Source organism: Juglans microcarpa x Juglans regia, chromosome 8D (genome assembly GCF_004785595.1).
Source record: "Juglans microcarpa x Juglans regia isolate MS1-56 chromosome 8D, Jm3101_v1.0, whole genome shotgun sequence".
NCBI classification, from domain to species: Eukaryota; Viridiplantae; Streptophyta; class Magnoliopsida; order Fagales; family Juglandaceae; genus Juglans; species Juglans microcarpa x Juglans regia.
In genome coordinates this window covers 3,014,221-3,037,191 of record NC_054608.1, presented here as the reverse complement: position 1 = coordinate 3,037,191, position 22,971 = coordinate 3,014,221, and the positions used below count along the sequence as shown (strand labels likewise).

Below are 22,971 nucleotides of genomic sequence, written 5' to 3'. Positions count from 1 at the left end.
CAAAGATTGGCATCCTAACTAATGATACGAATTATGAGAAAGTTTAAATATGTTAAATTTGGTTGTTGCGCCTTGTTCGTGCATGGTTGCGCAAAAGAGATGTTTACATGAGCTAGCTACTTTTGGAACGTGCATGAATAAATGTACGTATATAGTTTATAAATGTTTCTTTTGAAAATATTTTTTAAATTAGGAAGTTAATTTGATAATTTAAGAGAGAAATTCTGTTCTCAGTCCCCAAGTCAAGACTGAATGTGTAGGCCCTTTAATAAATAAGAAAAAAATATCATTTTATGAGAGATATTTTTATAATTTTAAAAAATTTTAAAGATAAAATTACCTAAACTTATATTGCAGTTCTCAAATGGAGACTGTACATAGGATAATAGGAGAGTTAATTTATTAAAGTTTTAGTCTATATATATACAACAAATCCTCCTGACCATCCTCGGCCTTGGGTATCGTTATAATTTATTGTGTATTTTTTTAATAATTTTTCTAACCCCTTAAATATTTAAAAAAAAAAGAAAAAATTTACAAATTCACTAAAAAAAATTTCCTTAAACATTAAGTAAAAAATAATAATAAATCCGTCAAAAATGTCGGTGGCCATCCTCGGTAAGATCAGTAGCGTTTTCCAAATCGTCCTACCTACCTTAAAATAATTTTATTGATTTATATTTTTAATGCTTCTTATTATCTACCTTAGGTCCTTGCCGATTAATTGTTCATCGGGCCAGACTTGGAGTCTTTCTATGTTATCTTGTTTTATAAGAGGGAGGAGTAAAGAAAGATAAGTTATTTCGGAAGCACAGATTAGACAAAAAAAAGGTCAGCCATGGCTTTGCATGGAAAGCTTTTGGAACAACTAGTAGTGCTGCTACATCTAATTATTTGGGTCCAGCTAGTTTTAGCAGCGCCTCAACCCAATGATCCGAGCTGCAACCGCACATGCGGATCTGTTAATATCATCTACCCATTTGGTACAAGCAAGGAGTGCTGCCTGAATCCATCTTTTCTCATCAAATGTGACTACTCTTTACAGCCCCCAAAACCATTTCTGGGCGTTGATAATATAGAAGTCCTCAACATCTCTCCTGATGACGGTGAACTTCGAGTCTCAAACTTGGTATTCCGTAGTTGCGAATGGTGGCCAGTGTATGATAATCAGCCTAGTCTCCGCCGCATCTCTGCCTTGCTCAACTTGTCGAAGTTTAGAATCTCACATGAGAAGAACAGTATCTTTGCCGTCGGTTGTAACTTTTTCGCCTACATAAGTGGCTGGAAGGGACAACATTATACGTTCATGTCTGGATGCACATCATTTTGTGGCAAAAGGACCGGTTTGGTTAACGGCTCTTGCTCCGGCCTTGGCTGTTGCCATTCGGCTATCCCAGAAAACGCAACGAAATATAATTTGACCGTTCAGAGCATTTACACTAATGGATCCAGCAGAATCTCGGGGCAATCATGTGGTTTAGGTTTTATAGGGGAAACACAGGCATACAACTTTTCCACCTTAGATTTTGAAAATTTAACGAACAGGGAAACTGTACCCCTGGTGCTTGATTGGGCAATTGGAAATACGACGTGCGAAGATGCTCAGAAAAATCCGTCAAGCTATTTATGCAAAGCAGCGAATAGTAATTGTTCGGAACCCAACGCTCTTGGGTATCTTTGCAAGTGCCCCGAAGGTTATCAAGGGAACCCATACATTCTTGATGGAGAAGATGGTAGTTGCCAAGGTAACTAATTATTAATGGTGTTCATTCGTTTTACTTTATAAGCCTTTTCTTTTTTGTAATTTCAGCTCATTTTGGATTAGCAAATTAATCAATTCATGTTGTAGTACTTGTTAAATGAGCAAACTGTTAAGGCTGTATTTCTATGATGACGGGCTAGCTGTGGTACTCATGTATTTCAGATATTAATGAGTGCAAAGATCATCCGAATCCCTGCAATGCTAATGCAACATGTATCAACACTAACGGGAGCTACATATGTACTTGTCTCGAGGGATATAAAGGCGATGGGAGGATGCCGCCTGGTACAGGTTGCAATAAAAAACCTGGTCAATCCAAGATCATCATTAATATTGCCTTAGGTATGCATAATATATATAAGAATGGTACTAGTATTACAGTAGTACTCGTCTCTTTTATTTTCTTTTTTCTTGTTAATTTACAAACTACTTGTATGATGGATTTGGTTTAATTCCCAACCTCACTCACTTTCCATGCAATAATTATAATTTGGTCTAAAATTAACCATTTCGATTAATGCAAGAGTCTTTTAAGTTAAAAATTAAAGTTTTAAGATGTGTAAGTAATGAATTCAAAACTTAGTTCACTCTTTCTATTCCATATAATTTGTAACCTTACCTGTAGTATGAAATGCAGTTGAAATCCACTACAGCTTATACAGCGTGCTAGGCTTTCAATCTTTCTTCCTTTTAATGATCACTAGCGAAGTTAAAACTCAAACTCAACTCCTTGTAGGTCATCTTTATATAATACATATTGAAATCTCAGCTTTGTTGAAGCGATTGTGTCAACAAACATGATGTTATAAGTGACAGAAGGAGAAATTGAAATACAATCTATACGGTTAAAATGATTGCTTGAACATTTGCAGGTATCAGCATAAGCCTCTTGATCCTGCTTGTGGGAACTTCGTGGGTATATTGGGTAATGCAAAGAAGAAAGCTCATAAAACTGAAAGAGAAGTTCTTCCAACAAAATGGTGGCTTAATCTTACAACGACAACTCTTGAATCACAAAGAATCTATTGAGTCAGCCAAAATCTTTAGTGCAAAAGAGCTTGGAAAGGCCACTAACAACTATGATAAAAGTAGAGTCCTTGGCCAAGGAGGATTTGGAACTGTTTATAAAGGAGTTTTATCAGATGACAAAGTGGTGGCCATTAAGAAGTCCAATGTTGTTGATCAAAGCCAGATTGAGCAATTTATAAATGAGGTGGTTGTGCTTACTAAAATTAATCATAAGAATGTGGTTAAGTTATTAGGTTGTTGTCTTGAGACTGAAGTACCCTTACTAGTATACGAGTTCATCACGAATGGAACACTTTTTGACCATATTCATGATAAGAACCTATCATCCTCGCTCTCATGGGAAAAACGTTTGAAGGTAGCATCGGAAACCGCAGGAGCCCTAGCATACATACATTTTGAGACTTCTATGTCTATTATACATAGAGATGTGAAAACTACAAATATACTTCTGGATGATAACCACACAGCAAAAGTGTCTGACTTTGGAGCTTCCAGACTGGTTCCTCTTGACCACACACGATTAACAACCGTGGTGCAGGGAACTTTGGGATACTTGGACCCAGAATACTTCCATACCAGCCAACTAACTGAAAAAAGTGATGTCTATAGTTTTGGTGTTGTTATTGCAGAGCTACTGACAAGTGAAAGGGCACTTTCCATGGATAGGCCTGAAGCTGAAAGAAATCTAGCAATGCATTTTGTTATTGCAATGAAAGAGGATCGCCTACTTCAAATTATTGATGAATGCATTCTTACAGAAGGTAATATTGAGGAAATAAAGGAAGTTGCTAATATAGCAAAAAAGTGCTTAAAGGTAAGAGGGGAGGATAGGCCTAGCATGAAGGAAGTAACAAAGGAGCTTGAGAGATTAAGACTTTCGGAAAAACACTCGTTGAAAAAGGTTGATCCCAATACACAACAGATCACTAAGCATTTGCCCTATGCACCTACACATTCTTTGGGAATTGATGTTGACGTCGGCAGCTCTTCTATGAGTACCATTGTTGCAGATGATAGCATGAAAAATCAAATACTGAAACCAACAGATAATGATGCTAGATAATTTGTTCATCCTCATCGAAGGCTAACTAGCATAGCCTATCTCTCATAGACATTCATCGTCACCACCCATCCCTAGACATCCACGTACACCCATTTTCTCCAATTGTTTACTTGCCCCTCACCACCTAAAAGTGCTTTCTTACTCTCTCTTTCTCCTCTCAACCAACCATTTCGATCTCTTCCCACCCCTTAGATCTCTCTCTCTCTCTCTCTCTCTCTATATATATATATATAGATATATATATATATATTGATCTTCACATGCTTTCTAGCTTGATCACCATCTTTTCTTGTCTCTCTCACCTCCCAATCTTGACCAATAACTTTCCTGAGGTTCCTGATCTTTTGGGTTTTCCGCTTAATGAACGGAAATTTGGTCTCCTTGTATGCATGATGTTTTAAGATTGAAAGAATGTGATCGTAGCTTTATATATCATGTTCATTTACATGGTTGAAGAGCTGTCACATGTATATATGTAATATTCGATCTCTTTTGAGTGATTGCAATATTGTAACGTGTTCTATGCGAGATGTGCAGTACTATTGAAATTGCTTTTGTATGTAATTAGTGAAATGAATAATTATTAGCCTTTTTCCTCCTCACAATTTAAAGCTTTTAGCTAAATCCAGTATTATTGGTACTCGGATGAGATATAAAGAGATTTTAGCACTCATGTAAAAGAACAAATCTAAATCAATCTACAGGACTAGCTTAATTAGTAGGAAAATGCAATAAAGTCTTTAGTGACGAACCAACTAGGTGAGTGGACATATAATAGCTAGCTAGCTGAGTCATCATTAAAAACAAATTTTTTCAACAGCTTAAAGCGCAATGTTGTAACCCTACATTACAATTGGAATACCTTCTAATCATAAATATTCATCATCAATATATAATATATACACTACTACGTATCATTTGTAACCGTAAAACTTCTTTGCAACAAGTGACAATTTGCAACAACAACAACAAATAAAAAAAAAAAGGGGTCGGGATTGACTTGTTCCATTAATGCATTATCATCTCCCAAACCAGTGGAGGCCAATTGACAGAGATTTTATCATTTTTTTTCCCAGTTGGACCAGTGATTACATGTACTTTTTGGGCCTACTTGAACTCTTAAAAACCATGAAAGTGCTACTGGGAGACTTCTTACTACTAGGAAAAAAATAAAATAAAAGACTTCTTTTACGACTCATTCCATGGCTGAGCTCTTAAATTATTGTTCTATGTGGGAATCTTTAATTTTCCTTGTCAGTCATAAATTAACATGATGGCCTTCATTTTTATTTTTATTTTTTTTGTTTTTTTTACTACTTTAGCTTTTTATGAAATATCTTTTGTCTGATCAATTGCTTGAATTTTTGTTTTTTCTTTTGCTACGTTTGCAGATCACTTGTGGGATAAATTTTTTGTTTTTGTTTTTTCTCTTCACTTCTTGAAATAATTGTTTTGTATATTTTAAATAGTACCAGAAGTTTTACACTTTTTCCTTGATAACTTGCATGGATAGCTACTTTGCAGTGGTTCGCAATGATGGGACTGGGGAATTTTTTGCTTATCCAAAGTTAAAAGTATTGCTTTCATCGAACTTTTCTTTTGAATAAGAGATCATATTTTGTTGGATCATTTATTTTCTTTTTTTTAACTTATTTTGCTAGCTTTCGCAGACCTGTGGGGTCAAAATTATTTACGTTTTTTGTGTTTCCATTTTCTGCTTTTTCTTTTTTTAATAGGAATCAAGGTGGACTTACTCTTAAAGATCTTTTGCAAGTTTCAGATGAACCAATTACAAGATCAAGGGCCAATAAGATCAAGGAAGCAATGCACGGATTGTTTCCGGATGGTTTCGCGCGCTCAAATTCCTTCTTCTTTCTATCTTTATGATCTTTCCAAATCCTTCCAACTTTTCTAAACCTCCTTTCTGTTCTCCTGTCGTCTCCAACATGCATTGTTTAGCAGCTGGTGCTGGTGCTTCTAGTGATTTTACACGTTGTACTCTAAATTATTAAAAGTGATACATTGTATCGAAACTTACAATGTAAATATTTTGTGAAGATCATCTGATTGTACAACGACCCACCTTTTTTTTTTCATTAATCATAATGGTAGAAGTTGAATGAGCACAATTTGTCAGTTTTTTATAATTAAAGTGTAAATTGTTTTAGTATTAATACTTTGATATGTAAATATAAAACATTTGAGATGTAACTTTTACCTTGTTTTCTTTATAAATGACATGTAAATTAATTAATTTTCAGATGTATAGAGTTTTCCTCCACCATAAGTAGATCAGAAGTAAATATGATATTGATAGCTTTGGAGTATAGTAGTGGTCGGCCCTACTGCCACTAAGGGGAAATTAAAAAAAAAATGTAAATTTGCTAGAGGACAAAGTCTGCCTTGTTTATAAATGGATAATAGGTTGTTTAATTTTCTTGAAGGACGTAGAGCGAAAGATAAAGAGAAAGCGTGGCAGCTGAAGGAAGTGGCTGATAATATTCTAAAGAGGCTAGCTAGGAGCTCAAGAATGCGAAAGAGGTGAGGATCATAGACCTGCTATATACATACATACATACATAACATACATAACATACATACATACATACAAGCATACATATATACATACATACATATATATATATATATATGGAGAGTTATGATCTTCTCATGCAATTAATTCTCTTTAGTGCTCGTGTGAAAAAGAATTCGTTTTAGTTTCCTGAGAATGAAGGATCAGATCACATATAATCTAAAGTTTAAAATATCTATTTAGAACATTGTCCCTTGTAATCTTTGCCAGGTCTCGTTCTCTGTGTTTTCCTGTTTGGTGTATATATCATAAGTCCTATGATATGCGACTGCCTGTTTTTCATTGTTTCTCTCTTCTACAACTCGAGCTGCTTGTTTTTCCTGAAAATATTTTTGACATCATGTGCATGTTTATGTACTCAGTCCGGTTTTATTTTGCATTAATTTTTTTGAAAATTTTCGATGGAAAAGGCAGTAAATATTTGCGATGATTTCGTGATCGATGGAAATATCTAATTGCGGCGAATAATATTGGTCACAAAATGTCTTTATGGTTCCCATAAGCTTTTAGCGTTGAAACATATATTCGTTAGCAAATATTATTTGCAGTGATTGCTATAAACTTTTCGCCACAAAAAATTTTCTCAACGACTTCCAATGATAATGGAATACACATTTCTGGCAAAGTTTTAACTATTTGCAACTTGCAACTAACTTAATTGCCGGAAATAACATACTATTGCGGCGATTTTTTGTGGTTCGTTGATTTTACGCCAAAAAAAAAAAAACCAACAGACATGTGGTGACTGAAAAATCAACAAGAATAGGTATTTCCGGCGATCTTCGATAGTATTAGCGACAAAATATGGTGTCGGAAAAAGTTTTATTTCTTGTAGTGAGTAACTGTAAGGTCTGGTTTGGTTACACATAATGAAACTATCTCATCTCATCTCATCTAATTATTATAACTTTCTCAAATTTCCATACAAAACATAATAAACAATTCAACTTTTTCAAATTCTAAAATAAAAATTATATTAAAAAATTATATTCTAACAATATTTTATTCAACTTTTAATTTTTATCTCATCTCATCTGCGGTCCAGCTTGCTCGTGGAAGACTTCTTTTGTATAGTCCTTCTCTTGCTTCAATTATTGGTTGTGGAATCATTCTTACCAACTTTTGTCTTCAGATAAGAAATGTATTTGTAGGTAATTAATTAACTTTTTCCCGCTTTTTGCACAGAAGTGTTGCTTTAATGTATTATTTATTCCGATCAGTTTATACTTTGGACTTCTTTAATGAATTTTTTTTTTCTTTTTTTTATTTTGGTTTTGCACAGAAGTGGGATCTAATTAGAACTACAACACAATTGTTTTAGGGACGGTTGGGAAATTGTGACAGTCCCCAAACCATCACTGAAAAGTCTTTTCTGTGACTATTTTTGGAAACTGTCATTAAAGACAGATCATATTTTTTATGTGTCAAAGCATGAGAAATTTACGTTCGGCTACTTACGTGTGAATGTGAAATGTTTTGGCACCAACGTTCGAACGTTAACTCGAACGTGAAATGTTTTGCCCCAACGTTCGAACGTTAGTAATTAATGTTTGAACGTTAATTGTAAATTTAAATTAAATCTGACTCTAATTTAAAAATTATGTAGTTTTTATAGTGCAAAATTTGTGAACAAGTCTAAGAATTTGACTTGTATATATTTATATATACACAATTTGTAAAATATAAATATATATTTATATATATAAATATATATTTATGTTTATATATATTTGAAGTGCATTGATTTAGTATTAAAGTTGAAAAATATAATATTAAAAAAGATTGAGAATTGAAATTAAAAAAAACCATAGAAATATTAAATAATATTTTTCCTTACATATATTAAAAGTAAAATACAAAATATGATAGAATTTTGTAAACAACACTCAGATGATAGCGTTTTTCGCGAAATTCGTACCCCATAACTCCTCAGTGAAGATATCAACCTTATCGTTGAGGATACCTACACGATGAGCTATCTCAGCGACAGACACCTCTACAACCTCGAGCGATCGATCGATCGATCTTACGATCGATATGCACAGTCAACTATGAGATCACTGCATCAACCCAAGTAGCCAGCGTATCTCCCGCAGATGTACTCTTCGGCTGCTGCCTACTACTCCCTACACCTAGTTTAGGCTACGTTGGAGGAACTAGGTCCTCTGCACGCTGACGTCCCCTTGCCTGTCCAATACTACGTCTATGCGTGGTCATGTCGAGGGGGCTCATCTGATCTTTGACCCGCTCCTCCGGCTGGGTTGACACTCTCCGAGCAAGTAATAACCGGCTGATCAGGACACCGTATGGGAGATTGTCAGTAGAGACGATGCTCGCCTAGTAATGGATCATCTCAAAAATGTGCAGTGAAAAATCTATGGGATCTCCATATGCCACTTGTATCAAAAGCTGTGCCCGAAGCCGACTAAATGTGGTTTTATGTGCCACAAGATCCACGTTTGTTGCAACAATAAGATACAACATGCAGAAGAAAGGTAGCAGATGGTTTTGGTTGAAGGCGTTCTTCCTCTCAATCTGCATGTGGTCTCTCCCGATGAGGATGTAGAAATCCTCGTCTCGGTCATTATCTCGAGCACTGAGACTAGTATCCTTGACCTCTAACCGGTCTACATCTTTGGCTAATGCTAGCTCAAATGGGCAAGTAGATGATGTAGAAGTGTCTACATCCTCACGGGGTGTAGCGTGTGCAGATGTAGATGTGCGAACCATGCCTAGAGAGTCAACCGTAGTCAATGTCTCAACTCCTCGACGAATCTCGAGGTGCTCGGCGATGACATCTGGTGAAATCTCAATGGAAACATCTCGTATAGTCATGGTGTGAGAGGATGCGTCTTGAGGCATGCCACACATCCCCTTATAGAACTCCTGAACCATTGAATTGTATACATTCCCCCTCAATATGCAGATATTTCTCCAGTCTCTACTGACGAAGACATATCTGAGGTTCGTCTGCTCCAATTTGAGTTTGTCGAACTCATTGATTAGGACCTCTCACTCCACCATGCATAACAATGCGAGCCCCGATATGAGCAGTGTCCTGAGTGGCTCCTTCCCTCTCTCGTTTCCCTAGTATGCAAATGATAAGCCATATCCTGAAAATAGAAAAGGAAAAAAAATTATTTACATTGATGCATTTTTTATGTTAATTTTAAGCTGCTCTGCATTAACATTTGAACATAGTAAAACAAATGGTTGAACGTTCAGATAAAATGTTCGGACGTGTATCCTTTACGTTCGCAATATACGTTCGAATGTAGAAGACATAACGACTATGTAATTAAAACTTCGTATGTTCGAACGTCTTAGTGAAACGTTCAAACGTTACGACACAGAATGGCTGACTCAGCCATTCTTGAAATCTCGAAAATCAAATTACAAGGTTCTAAATGTCGAAATGCTACCGTAGATATGAAATATACACTTCAAGAAAGTTTTCTACGGTAATTATTTGTCCAATGGCAACCCGTGGTGATCGAAAAATGGAATTGAAAATCTGGCTACCATTTGGGCCGTTTTAAACAAAATCGACCCCAAATCTCAAATAAAATACATGTTAGAGGTTAAAAGATGGATGCCTACCTTTTAGTGACGGTTGTGACGGGATTTGATGTCGGCGGCAATGGAGGAGTGTCTGCGTGCAAACGGGAATGAGTACAAAATGGTAAAAATGACGTTTCACCGTTCTGTTTTGGGCTTACATACAGGAAACGTTCGAACGTAATTCTTAGTACGTTCAAACGTTTATCGATTGATTTTTCAAAATATTGACTATAATATATTATATTATTAATATATATTATATAATATAATATATATTATATAATATAATATATATTATATAATATAATATATATTATATAATATAATATATACTATAGCATATAGCATACTATATTATAATATATTATATATATATACTGTACTCTATATATAGTATAGTATAGTCAACTTCTGTAATTCGAACGCCAATTGGTCGGGTTACCGTTCGAATGTTCAATTGGACATCCAAATGTTACTTTCTGTGACAGATCTCAACCGTCACAAAAAAGGGAACATTCGAATGTTAAACCAAACGGAACACCTCCAACCACCACCAATTGTTTTCTATGACGCACATTAGGTGACGGTTTCAAATCGTCACCAAATATCTTTAGTGATGTTTTGGTAATTTCTTGTGACGGTTTCCTCTGTCACAAAAGATAAATTGTGTTGTAATGTAGGTAAGTACGTAATTTCTTTTTTAATTGTTATTTTATATTCCAATAGAGCATTAATATACGAGTCATTAATATACGAGCTTGTGCTTGCATGATAATTAGGCAAGATAAAAGTTACGCTTTATATAAAGTGCATGCGACCATTGCAATTCGTTATTTGTGACAAAATTTGATCATTGATAATGGTACTGCCTGCCACGACCATTGTATCCCTAGAGATCGGAGAAAAATTGCATGGGTTGATGATATTTCGATTCCAATCATACGTCATTAAAAAGGGGTTAAAAAATAAAAAACAAAGGGATATAAAGTCCAAGCGGAGAGAAATCTAGTTACATATATATTTATTTCCTTTAATTCAAATGAGAATAAATTATTTGAAAATAATAAGATCTGGAGTACCAATGGCTCTCATTCCCAAGATATAATTTGATATGTAAAATTCAAATTTTAAAATTAATTTCCTGCAAATTGAATTATTCTATTATTTAGATATTTAAATTTTCAATCAAATAACATCTGCTAGTCCGTATTTTGAAATTATTTAACAATCAAGGAAGTATTAATTTCAATCGTATTCTGTTACCAACTATCTAATGATTATTCATTCGAAAGTAGTGGTGCTCATGAGGGAATGGTTAGGTAGGATCATAGACCTACGTACTACACGTGGAGGAAGTCATGGTCTTCCTCTCTGCAATTTCCCACTTTAGTGCAATTTTTTAATCTCAGATCTTCATGTTGGGGCCGGGAAATCTTTTGCTTTTTCAAAATTACAAACATGATTTCCGTTGTTCCTACTTTTGCCTTTGGGCCGCAAGGCATCATCTTTTACACGACATGAACTATCTCTTCATGCATCCTACTCAGCATGGGGCAGGAAGAGAGACTCTTAGTAATTGATCGAGATTTTATTAATTTTTTATTTTTTATTTCCATTGGATCTGTGATTACATGTATTTTTAGGCCTACTTGAACTCTTAAAAACCATAAAAGTGCTAGTGGGAGACTTCTAAAAGAAAAGAAAGACTTCTGTTACAAGTCATTCCATGATTGAGCTCTTAACATAATGGTATTCATTTTTTTGGCCACTTTTATCTTTGGATAAGATATTTAATTTTGTCTGATCATTTGCTGGACTTTTTGTTTGTTTGTTTTGCTACGTACTCTTGTACGTAGACCTATGCATGGGATCGATCAAACTTATTTGCGTGCGTTAATTTATTCCACCTGTACGTGATTCCTTTTCCCTGTTTTCGTTTTTTTTTTTTTTTCCACACCAGAAATATTTGTTTCGCATATTTTAAATATACTGGAAGTTTTATACTTTTTACTCTAATTTATTAATACTGATACATTGTATTTGAAACCATTAAAAAAAACAAACAAACAAAACAAACAAACAAACAAACTTAGGATGTAAATATCTTGCTATGATCATTTGACCGTACGTCATATTGTACAACTTACATTTTTTGTATTAATCTCAACGGTTGAAATTTGATATGAGTATCGATGTGCCTATATTTTTTGATAATTAAAGGGTACCTATATTTTTTTAGTTTTGATAATTTGATACATAAAAGATAAAACATTCCACAATTAATTGGAGTATAAATGTATTGCCTCTCTTCACCTTAAAAGGAGGGTTTTGCTATACATGATAAGCTGGTGTACTAGCACATGACTACTTATAGACGTGGGATCCATTATATATAACTTTAAAAAATCAAAACATTAATAATCTGTTATAAATCTAAAAAATATAATTGCTATAAAATGATCTTTCTGTTACAGTGAATGAGAGAAAGAAAAGAAAAACTTTATAATTATGGTGTATTTTATTAATCTAAATTAAAGGCCGAGAACGGATTGTTTGAAGTTCTTGCATGCATGTGAGACGTACGTAGAGCTAGGGAATGAAGACCGGCGAGACAGCTGAGGATCTAAGTGGCTAACATTATAATTAAATAGATGCTCAAGATTAGAGAGATGTACGTGAGGATGATATAGAGTGGATGCTCTCATTAAGTTTCTCAATTTAGTGCAAATTAATTGCTTAAATTGGTTAATATTCCACCTTTTTGGTATTCCCTGCATGGAATATTATACCTAGTAATAATTTTTAGCCAACAATGATGGGACTACTAGGGAATTTTTTCCTTATCTAAAGTTAAAAACATTGCTTTCGTTCATCCTACTTTTCTTTCGAATGAGTAAGTATTTGTGATAATTTGCGTTTTGCGTTTTTTTCTTTTTTCCTTTTTCCACATGGATGGTTTCCTTCAAATTTCTACTTCTTTCTATATATCTTTCTGATCATCTTCCCAAGTCCTTTAAACTTTTCTGAACGGTTGGAATTGAGATTTCACCTGAAAAATATTATGAGACCCATTACTTTAAAATAAATATACTCATCATGGAAAGCTTATATATTGTAACTAGTTTTGATATAATTAATATACGTGGATGTCACATGCATGCATGAATGCCTAATGTTTTCCTTAATATTCCAGCTGGACATCACTCATTTTTCCGGAATGAATGACTAACATATATTCGTGGTTAGAGTACTTAATTACGCCCACTTCAATGACCATTGTAGACAGTTAAAAGCTTTATGACTAAGATATTTTGAAAATAAAGTTCTAGTTATATATAGTTTTTCAAGTAAAAACATAAACATGATCTAAATCTTTTAATATAAACATTTCTTTTGAAACAGACCTTCGCTTTGGTCGTTTTTGTTCCTTAAACTTCTTTGGCATAATTAACACAGCAATAAGTTTGTAATTATTTTATACCTTTTAATTGTTCCGAGTGGCGTGGTTAAAATGATTAGTGCATGGCGCTTTGATCGATCAGCCTTTTAAATGCAGGTGCTGGAGTCGGCTTTATTTCTATATATGCTTGTGTTTAGCACTTGGCTAGCTGTACTTTGCACTGAAGAAACGAAAAATTATCAACAGAATGGAGGTTTGATTTTACAACAACGTCGACTTGGCCAACAAGAAGGATCCAAAGACTGTTTACTTTTACGTACTTTTGAATATATATAGACTCATGATATTCATTCGTTTCTCGCTTGAATTAATAATTTTTTATTTTTAGTAGACACCCTTCCTTAATTAATATTGTTAATCCAACAAGGACAGCTATATATATCTGATCATCATCTTACGTCTGATCAACATGCATGCAATTATGCGAAAGCTCAATTTTCATTTACAAACATGAACATGCATGCATGCAATTATGCAATGATAAATGACACAACACAAGTGTTCACAACTAACAAATCTCAGAATAAACCAATCACACAAACAACTCCATCCTCCAATCCAACTGACCCCCTTACTCCTCGGACTGAGTCCGGCACAACAAAACCAGTTCACAATAAATATGAGTTAGAGCAAAAATACATTTAAATCTCAAAAGTTCTTTGAAAATATACTTACAGTGCTATAATAGAATTTTCGAAGGATCACGAAGATGCTAGAAGTGGCGGCATAGCAATGCAACAGTGCAAAATGGACAAGGGCCGTGGGTCTCAAAAATCTAACTTTTGAACGGGAACAAACTAAGACCTGGGATGGCTAGGGAAGAGCTTCGGGGTGTTAGTGAAGCTACTGGTGGTGGTGGTGGTTGGCCGTGGATGGCAGTTGAAAGCCAAAACACCCAAATCAAAAAATGTGCTAGAGGAGCTTTAACGGTGGCGAATTGGAGCTAAGGTTGGGTGGCTTAGGTAGATGAATGATCGATGGTGGTGTGGTGAAAAGATGGTTGCCAATGGTAGCGTGACGGCGGCACTGGAACGAAAGATGGCAGAGGCTTGAAGCCGTACGTGGAGGCTAATGGCGGCAAAGGAGTAGCTGAAAATTTAGGCGATGGTCGCCGGCTGGAGGGGAAGAAAATGTGAGGGGCGGTGGAGGCCACGGACGGTGCATGGCGGCGCACTAATTGGAAGAAGAAACGGACGGGGATGAGGGAGGGGAGCTTCGCACGCGCGGGAGGGGAAAGATGCAGTGGAAAGGAGAAAAAGGAAAATAAGGAAAAAGAGGAGAGGAGAAAGAAAAATGAGAAAAAGAAAAAGTGAGGGAAAGAGAAATTTGATAAATTTCACAACTTAAAAATCATAAAAATAAACCAAGGAGATATTTGATAAACTTAAAACAAGATAACCAATATTTAAATTAATTAAAATATTCCTTTAATTTAAAAACACTAAAATACAGAATATCACAATAAAAACTTTTTCCAAACAAGCCTTTAATTATGACTCTAAGCGTACCACAAGAGGTGCCATTGGGTATATAATAATTTGAGTAATACTAAATACTTTCATGGATTATGCAAGCACCGCGCACTCTTTTTGAAAAAAATAAGTAATTATGGGACTCACATAAAAAATATTTTTAATTGTAAACCCAGCATTTAATTTTTTTCAAAATGAGTACGTGACGCTTGCACTACTCATGACTGTATCTAACATTATTAATATCGTACGTTGAACGGTTGCCACCACAATATCTCCAAATACCATTGCCTTTAACGTAATAATTCTGAATACTCATATTCATTTTTCGTTTGAATAATTTAATTTTAATAGACACCCTTCGTCAATTAAATTGTTAGTCCAACAATGACATGGGTAGGAAGAGAGATTGAATTTGAAAGTTGATAAGATGAGATAGGATGTTCCGTTTGGTTATACAGATAATATAAGATAATATAAGATAAAATTTAAAAATTGAATAAAATATTATTAAAATATAATTTTTTTAATATAATTTTTATTTTTAAATTTAAAAAAATTTAATTATTTATTATATTTTGAGTAAAAATTTTAAAAAATTACATGAGATGAGTCTCATCTCCCAGACCAAAGGAGGCCAATTGACAGCTAGAGATTTTATCATTTTTTTCCCAGTTGGACCAGTGATTACATGTATCTTTGGGCCCACTTGTACTTGAACTCTTAAAAACCATAAAAGTGCTAGTGGGAGGCTTCTTACTTCTTAGGAAACAAAAGAAAGACTTGTTTTACGAGTAATTCCGTGATTGAGCTCTTAAATTATTGTTGTATGTGGGAATTTTTAATTTGCTTTGTCAGTCATAAATTAACATGATGGCCTTCATTTTTTTTACTACTTTAGCTTTGGATAAATATCTTTTGTCTGATCAATTGCTTGAATTTTTGTTTTTTCTTTTGCTACGTTTGCAGATCACCTGTGGGATCAAAATTATTTGTGTTTTCTTTTCTCTCTTTTCACTTCGGGAAATATTTGTTTTGTACATTTTAAATAGTACCAAAAGTTTTACACTTTTTCCTTGATAACTTGCAAAGATAGCTACTTTGTAGTAATCCACAACGATGGAATTGAAAAATCTTTCGCTTATCTAAAGTTAAAAGTATTGTTTTCGTCGTTCATACTTTTCTTTCAAATAAGAGATCATATTTTGTTGGACCATTAGTTTTTTCTATTTTAGCTTATTTTGCTAGCTTTTGCAGACCTGTGGGGTCAAAATACTTTACGTTTTCTCATGTGTTTCTATTTTCTGCTTTTTCTTTTTTCCTCTTTCCAAATGGCTCGCTCAAATTCTTTCTATCTTTCCAAATCCTTCCAACTTTTCTAAACCTCTTTTTTGTTCTCCTGTCGCCTCCAACAGGCATGGTGCTTCTAGTGATTTTACACGTTGTACTCTAAATTATTAAAAGTGATACATTGTATCGAAACTTACAATGTAAATATCGCGCAATTGAATGAGCACAATTTGTCAGATTTTTATAATTAAAGTGTAAATTGTTTTAGTTTTAATACTTTGATATGTAAATATAAAACAATTGAGATGTAATTACTTTTACCTTGTTTTCTTTATAAATGACATGTAAATTAATTAATCCGCAGATGTATAGAGTTTTCCTCCACCATAAGTAGATCAGAAGTAAATATGATACTGATAGCTTTGGAGTAGTACTGGTCGGCCCTACGGCCACTAAGGGGAAATTAAAAAAAAAAAAAAAGTAAATTGGCTGGAGGACACAAGTCTGTCTTGTTTATAAATGTATAATAGGTTGTTTAAAGTTCTTGAAGGACGTAGAGCAAAGGTAAAGAGAAAGCGTGGCAGCTGAAGGAAGTGGCTGAAAATATTCCAAAGTGGCTAGCTAGGTGCTCAAGAGTGCGAGAGAGGTGAGGATCATAGACCTGCCATACATATACATATATATGGAGATCAGTTATGATCTTCTCATGCAATTAATTCTCTTTTAGTGCTCGTGTGAAAAAGAATTCGTTTTACTTTCCTGAAAATGAAGGATCAGACATTTTTATAATCTAAAGTTTAAAATATCTATTTAGAACACTGTCCCTTGTAATCTTTGCCAGGTCTCGTTCTCTGTGTTTGCCTGTTTGGTGTATAGAATATCGTAAGTCCTATGATATACGACTGCCTGTTTTTCATTATTTCTCTCTTAACTTCTACAAATTGAGCTGCTTTTTTTTCCTGAAAATGTTTTTGATATCATGTGCATGTTTATGTACTCAGTCCGGTTTTATTTTGCGTTAATGGACCATCTGCTTTCTTGGTTTTAAGTTTGCTAGCTTTTGCAGATCACTCATGGGGTCAAAGTTATTTGCGTTTCAACGTGTACGTGTTTCCATGTGCAAACATGAGAATTCTCAAAGCTATCAAAACTTTTCATAATTTTATTTTCAAACATTACTCAAACACTACACTTTAAAAGTTTAAACTTTTTTCAACATTTTCATCTAATCTCACAAAAACAAGAGATCGAGTTGACAAAAGGAGATCACAATACGGATGAAAAGAGTAGAGACCTCGTGAATCGATGCTAGTTAAAGCCGTATGTCATGAAGTTCCTAGACAGAGTAATATGCTGACCAGGTTGAAGTAGTTTTAAGTGTTTTGAAAATTCGAGGTTGTGAAAATTCGAGAGGTGAGGATCATAGACCTGCAGCTATATATATACGGAGAGTTATTTTCTCATGCAATTAATTATCTCTTTTAGTGCTCAGAAAAATAATCCGTCAAGGAGACAGATAATCTAAAGTTTTTTAAATATCATCTATTTAGAACAGTACTGTCCCTTGTAATCTTTGCCAGGTTCCGTTCTGTGTGTTTGATGTACCACAAGTCTGGCCTAGGATATTTGAATGTTTATGTAGTTAGTCTGCAGCTACGACTGTGCCTGTTTTTCATTGTATCATTCTTCTTAAACGAGCAAGATTGTTGGTTGTTTTATCTTTTACGCTTCTCTGTTTTTTTTTTTTTTTTTTTTGGCTCGACTCCATACGGCCTGTATTTTTTTCTAATTATTCGACACTGCCAGCAGCACAAGTTATTAATTTTTAAGAAAGCACACGAATTGAAGGAAAACCATGGCCTTCAATGGAAAGCTTTTGCAACCTCTGCTAGTACTTGGGGAACTGATCGTGTTGATGATTTTAGTAGCGTCAGTAGCATCTACACCCAATTCAGGATGTGACCGTAGATGTGGAAGTGTTAAAATCCCCTACCCATTTGGAACAAGCGAGGGTTGTTACCTTGACTCAACATTTCTCATCACTTGTAACAACACAATAATACATGGGCCAAAACCATCTCTGGGCCCTGATATGTTTGTCGAGGACATATCAGTATTGGATGGGGAACTGCGAGTCTCAAACCCCGTAGCCAGTCTTTGTAAAGTCCTCAAGCAAAGCGGCGAAGGAAAACCGACAGTGCCAAGTAGAACCAAACAGGCTATACCATGCTCTCAAACAAAGGGAACTTACTCAAGATGCATCGATGGCGGGGAGCCTATTAGCATAAGTGTCAACTACAGTGGCAACTCTGCCTTGTTCAAGCTGTCAAATTTTCGCATCTCAAATAAGAGGAACAAGATCACTGCCGTGGGTTGTGGCGTTTATTCGTTTATTCAAGGCTCTGTGGAACAAAAGGGCTTCACTACTGGATGCTTATCACTCTGTAACTCCAATGTCAGCGATGTGGTTAACGGGTCATGCTCTGGTATTGGCTGTTGTCAGACTTCTATTCCAAAAGGAGCGACCGAATTTGATCTAAGTGTTCGGAGCTTGAGCGAGTACAACACGACAACTCTTGACATCGGTGAATGTGCTTTCGGCTTTATAGTGGACGAAAAAGCATACAACTTTTCATCTTTGGATTTCTCAGATTTACTGGATAGAAAGACTGTACCCCTGGTGCTTGATTGGGCAGTTGGGAATGAGACATGTAAAGATGCTGAGAAAAATATGGATAGCTACGCATGTAAGGCAAACAATAGTTATTGTTACGATTCCAGCAACGGCCCTGGGTATCGTTGCAATTGCTCCGATGGTTATCAAGGGAACCCATACCTCCCTGTTGGACCCGACAGTTGCCAAGGTAATCTAGCCAAGCCTTATTTTCTCCTTAATTTGGCTCATCAATTTAGTATACAGATAGTAATTTGAATATATATATATATATATATATATATATATAATATATAGTAATACTAGATACAATTTTAAAATATGCAAGACTCACATATTTTTTTTTTTTTTTTTTTTTTTTTGTAAAGAGTTAGGCCAACGATTAAAAATCAATTTTTTTCATGAGTTTCAAAATTATCAATTTCTTTTAAAATTGGAATACGCGAGATTGACTTACACCGCCTAAGACAACATAAATCACTTCTCATATTATATACATATAAATATATATTTATCTTTATTATTTCTATATATATAATGTCATTGATCTTGTGACGTTTGTGGCTGTCTGCATCGCTGTGTTTCAGATATCAACGAGTGCATTTCGCTTGAGAAACCTTGCGCTGGTAATGCAACATGCAACAACACTGATGGAAATTACACATGTACTTGTCAACATGGGTACGAAGGAGATGGGAGGATGCCACCCGGAATAGGTTGCAGACCTAGAGAAAGCCAATCTAGAATTATTGCCATTGCACTCGGTACGTATGTATTAGAATTAATTAAATATAATATAGCGCATGCTATATATTTAATGTTTAAACTCTTTTTTGTTCATTTTTTGCTGAACTTCTAATTTTGAAATTACATAAATTTAAGGATTTGGCTTTCCAACCTCATCACTACTTGTTTTCCCAGTAATCATTTGGTTGAAAAAAGTGGGAATTCGAGAACACATTCGAGTAAGAAGTATAACTCGTCCAAAAGTCAATGTGGTATATAGGTAAATTGTCCTCTCGGATGCTGATTTAAATATAGGAATAATATTGGGTCACGTATTCTTTTTGAAAAAATTGAATAAATATAAGATCTGAATAAAACAAATTAATTTTTTAATAGTGGATTGATCTACTTTTTTTCAAAAGGAGTGGGCGGCGCATTCTCAACCCATGATTGTATCTAGCATTACTCTAAATTTATATATAAGCTTCTTAATTTAGTCACACATCAAATACACTGTTGATCATGTAGAAAACTGCTACATCAACTTAGATAAAATAGTATTGATATTTTATTTTTTGTAATAAATAGTATGTTAAACACCAAATTTACAATAGTATATATAACCTCGTAAGGATTAAGATCATACTCTTTATGAATATACCTTGGCCAAATCAATCCTTTAATTTGTATATAGTATTCCTTCATTGGAACTTGGAAGTACTCATGAAGGCAACCAATTAAATTAGGACACTATCCCTCTTCTTTAAAAACAATAAAAATAAAAATTATTGGCCAAATAAATGTTAGTACTCAAGGAATTTTTCCTTTTGTTAGCCAAATCAATCAAGAGCCGAATATTAATAGATAACACATTTTTCCCTTCGTTTCTTTTATAGATCGACAAATAAATATTCTTTGACCCCGAAAAAAATAAAAAAAAAAATACATATGCTAGCTAGAGTACTCATCCTAAGAATGAACCGCGTCATGAGTCTCTAGGAGTACAAGATCATGAGTCTCAGCACGGCATCAATGAAAGATACGACACACGGTATAGGAACAACATGCAGCAATAGGAAGCAGCAGCTAACTGATAATTAATTCTATTCCCTTTTTTGTTTCCCAACCAGTGGCTAGGTTGTAATTCAATTCTTGGTAATTGACTTATCTTAAGATATTGTTACATATGTGGTTCTCAAGCTTCTAGAAGTACTTTTATCTGGTGACAAAATAAGACATACATACAATTGGATTGATAAAACAAGAAATTTGAAATTATCGAAATGGTCAAAATGCATGTTTTAATATGTACAGGTATTAGCAGTGGCCTCCTAGTGCTCCTTTTGGGAAGTTCTTTGGTATATTGGGTACTGCAGAAAAGAAAGCTCATTAAACTCAAAGAGAAGTGGTTCCAACAAAATGGTGGCATGATGTTACAGCAAAGGCTTCCAAATCAAACAGGATCCACGGAGACAGCAAAAGTCTTCAGCACTGAAGAACTTGAGAAGGCAACCGACAATTACAACAAGAGCAGAGTCCTCGGCCAAGGAGGCTATGGTGTGGTTTATAAAGGAATATTGTCGGATAATAGAGTGGTTGCGATTAAAAAGTCAAAAATTGGAGATCAAAGTCAGATTGAACAATTCATAAATGAGGTAATTGTGCTTACTCAAATCAACCATAGAAATGTTGTTAAACTATTAGGTTGTTGTTTGGAAACAGAAGTGCCCATGCTAGTCTATGAATTCATCACAAATGGAACACTTTCTGATCATCTTCATGATAAAAGCCGATCTTCCTTACTCTCATGGGACAATCGTCTTAAAATAGCAACAGAAAGTGCAGGGGCCCTTGCATACTTACATTTTGAAGCTTCTATGCCAATTATACACCGAGATGTAAAAACTGCAAATATACTTTTGGATGAAAACCACACAGCAAAAGTATCAGATTTTGGAGCTTCAAGACTCGTTCCTCTTGATCAAACACAATTAACTACTTTGGTGCAAGGAACATTAGGATACTTGGATCCTGAATACTTTCATACTAGTCATCTAACAGAAAAAAGTGATGTCTATAGTTTTGGTGTTGTATTAGCAGAGTTACTGACTGGTAAGAAAGTGATTTCTTTGGATAGGCCTGAAAGTGAGAGAAATTTGGCAACATACTTTGTTTCTATGGTAAAAGATGATCGCTTAGTAGAAGTTCTTGATGACAACATTCACAATGGAAGTTATATCGAAGAACTAAAGAAAGTTGCTAATGTTGCAAAAAGATGCCTAAGTGTCAAAGGAGATGATAGGCCTAGTATGAAGGAGGTGGCGGTGGAGCTGGATGGACTGAGAGTTCAGGAAAAGAAGGCAAGAAAAGAAGCTAATCTCAACACAGAAGAGAGTGAGTATTTTCTTCATCCATCCACACACTCTTTAAGCATTGATGTTGGCGTTGGCTATTCTTCCACAAGTACCATTGATAGCATGGGAAATCAAGCACTAAAACCAACGGATGATGGCAGATAATCCATTAGTCCTTGAGCCACAATCAGCCAGCATCTTCCTCCAAGTCAACGGATGATGGTAGATTTCGGACTCTTTGCATGCAGTGTTCATGTTTTCTCAATATAGATCTTTTTGTATGTTAAAAGTTTTCTGTCATGGTTTGCTAATTTGTATTATTGGGAGCTTTTGTACGTACGAGTGAGCAAGTCTAGTATATTGCTCAATTAGGTGTGCGCTTTGAGCTGGGTACTCCTTTCATCATGTGTGTTCTAAGTTTTTATTTGTGAAGTATGGGTAGATTAATTAATGTAACTTAAATATTAGTGTTTGGTGACAAAAGAATTTATTCTTTCATCATGTTCTTTTTTTCCATTAATCTTCGTTTTAAAAAAACATATTTCCTAACAGCCCCAAGATGGGTGATGGGGGCATGCATGAGTAATACCATTGAATGTAGACTCGTGAGAGCCATTACTGCTCTTCCTCTCACGCTCACAATAGGAGAACGACGTAGCTAGAAATTGATGGGTCTCGATCGGTCAACTTTTTAATTTCTATCAGTTTAATGTTAATGACAACTCATCACGAACAACCCATAAGATCGTACTCTTTTCATCTGCAGCTACCAATTAATGGCTTGTAATAATAATGACACGAATTATTTATATAATTATTTTACAACTCTATTTTAAATGGAAAGTTTTTTTTTTTTTTTTCAATTGAGATGTAGAATTATGATTATTTTCCAAAAATATATATGATTAAAAACGAAATTATAAAGAATTGTGTCCATGGGTTGTGTCATCTGTGAAGACAAAGTAGAAGAGAACATTAATTATCGTC

At 34.7% G+C, this 22,971-nt stretch overlaps 2 protein-coding genes across 6 annotated transcripts; both read left to right on the top strand.

Moving 5' to 3' along the window:
• The first annotated feature begins 503 nt into the window (after positions 1–503).
• Positions 504–4,520, top strand: LOC121243648 (wall-associated receptor kinase 2-like). The gene is made up of 3 exons (XM_041141772.1): positions 504–1,745; positions 1,925–2,104; positions 2,635–4,520. The coding sequence occupies exons 1-3, from the start codon at positions 839–841 to the stop codon at positions 3,852–3,854; spliced, it is 2,307 nt and encodes a 768-aa protein (XP_040997706.1). The 5' UTR covers positions 504–838; the 3' UTR covers positions 3,855–4,520.
• Positions 4,521–6,294: 1,774 nt separating this feature from the next.
• LOC121243645 (putative wall-associated receptor kinase-like 16) lies at positions 6,295–22,454 on the top strand. 5 transcript variants are annotated; one of them, XM_041141765.1, is made up of 5 exons: positions 16,738–16,876; positions 17,493–17,591; positions 18,019–19,094; positions 19,492–19,668; positions 20,945–22,454. In XM_041141765.1, the coding sequence occupies exons 3-5, from the start codon at positions 18,086–18,088 to the stop codon at positions 22,147–22,149; spliced, it is 2,391 nt and encodes a 796-aa protein (XP_040997699.1). In that variant the 5' UTR covers positions 16,738–16,876; positions 17,493–17,591; positions 18,019–18,085; the 3' UTR covers positions 22,150–22,454. The 5 variants fall into 5 exon arrangements, with proteins under 5 accessions (XP_040997698.1, XP_040997700.1, XP_040997699.1 ...); XM_041141764.1 differs by lacking the exons at positions 16,738–16,876; positions 17,493–17,591 and adding an exon at positions 6,295–6,395 and having other exon boundaries at positions 18,040–19,094; XM_041141766.1 differs by lacking the exon at positions 17,493–17,591 and having other exon boundaries at positions 16,733–16,876; positions 18,040–19,094.
• Positions 22,455–22,971: the final 517 nt, after the last annotated feature.

What these genes read in the sequence shown, in the direction of transcription:
- LOC121243648 (XM_041141772.1), top strand. Translation starts at nt 839, where the DNA reads ATGGCTTTGCATGGAAAGCTTTTGGAACAACTAGTAGTGCTGCTACAT. An exon ending in AGAAGATGGTAGTTGCCAAG is followed by an intron (nt 1,746 to 1,924) that starts GTAACTAATTAT and finishes CATGTATTTCAG; the next exon opens with ATATTAATGAGTGCAAAGAT. An exon ending in CATCATTAATATTGCCTTAG is followed by an intron (nt 2,105 to 2,634) that starts GTATGCATAATA and finishes GAACATTTGCAG; the next exon opens with GTATCAGCATAAGCCTCTTG.
- LOC121243645 (XM_041141764.1), top strand. Translation starts at nt 18,086, where the DNA reads ATGGCCTTCAATGGAAAGCTTTTGCAACCTCTGCTAGTACTTGGGGAA. An exon ending in TGGACCCGACAGTTGCCAAG is followed by an intron (nt 19,095 to 19,491) that starts GTAATCTAGCCA and finishes GCTGTGTTTCAG; the next exon opens with ATATCAACGAGTGCATTTCG. An exon ending in AATTATTGCCATTGCACTCG is followed by an intron (nt 19,669 to 20,944) that starts GTACGTATGTAT and finishes TAATATGTACAG; the next exon opens with GTATTAGCAGTGGCCTCCTA.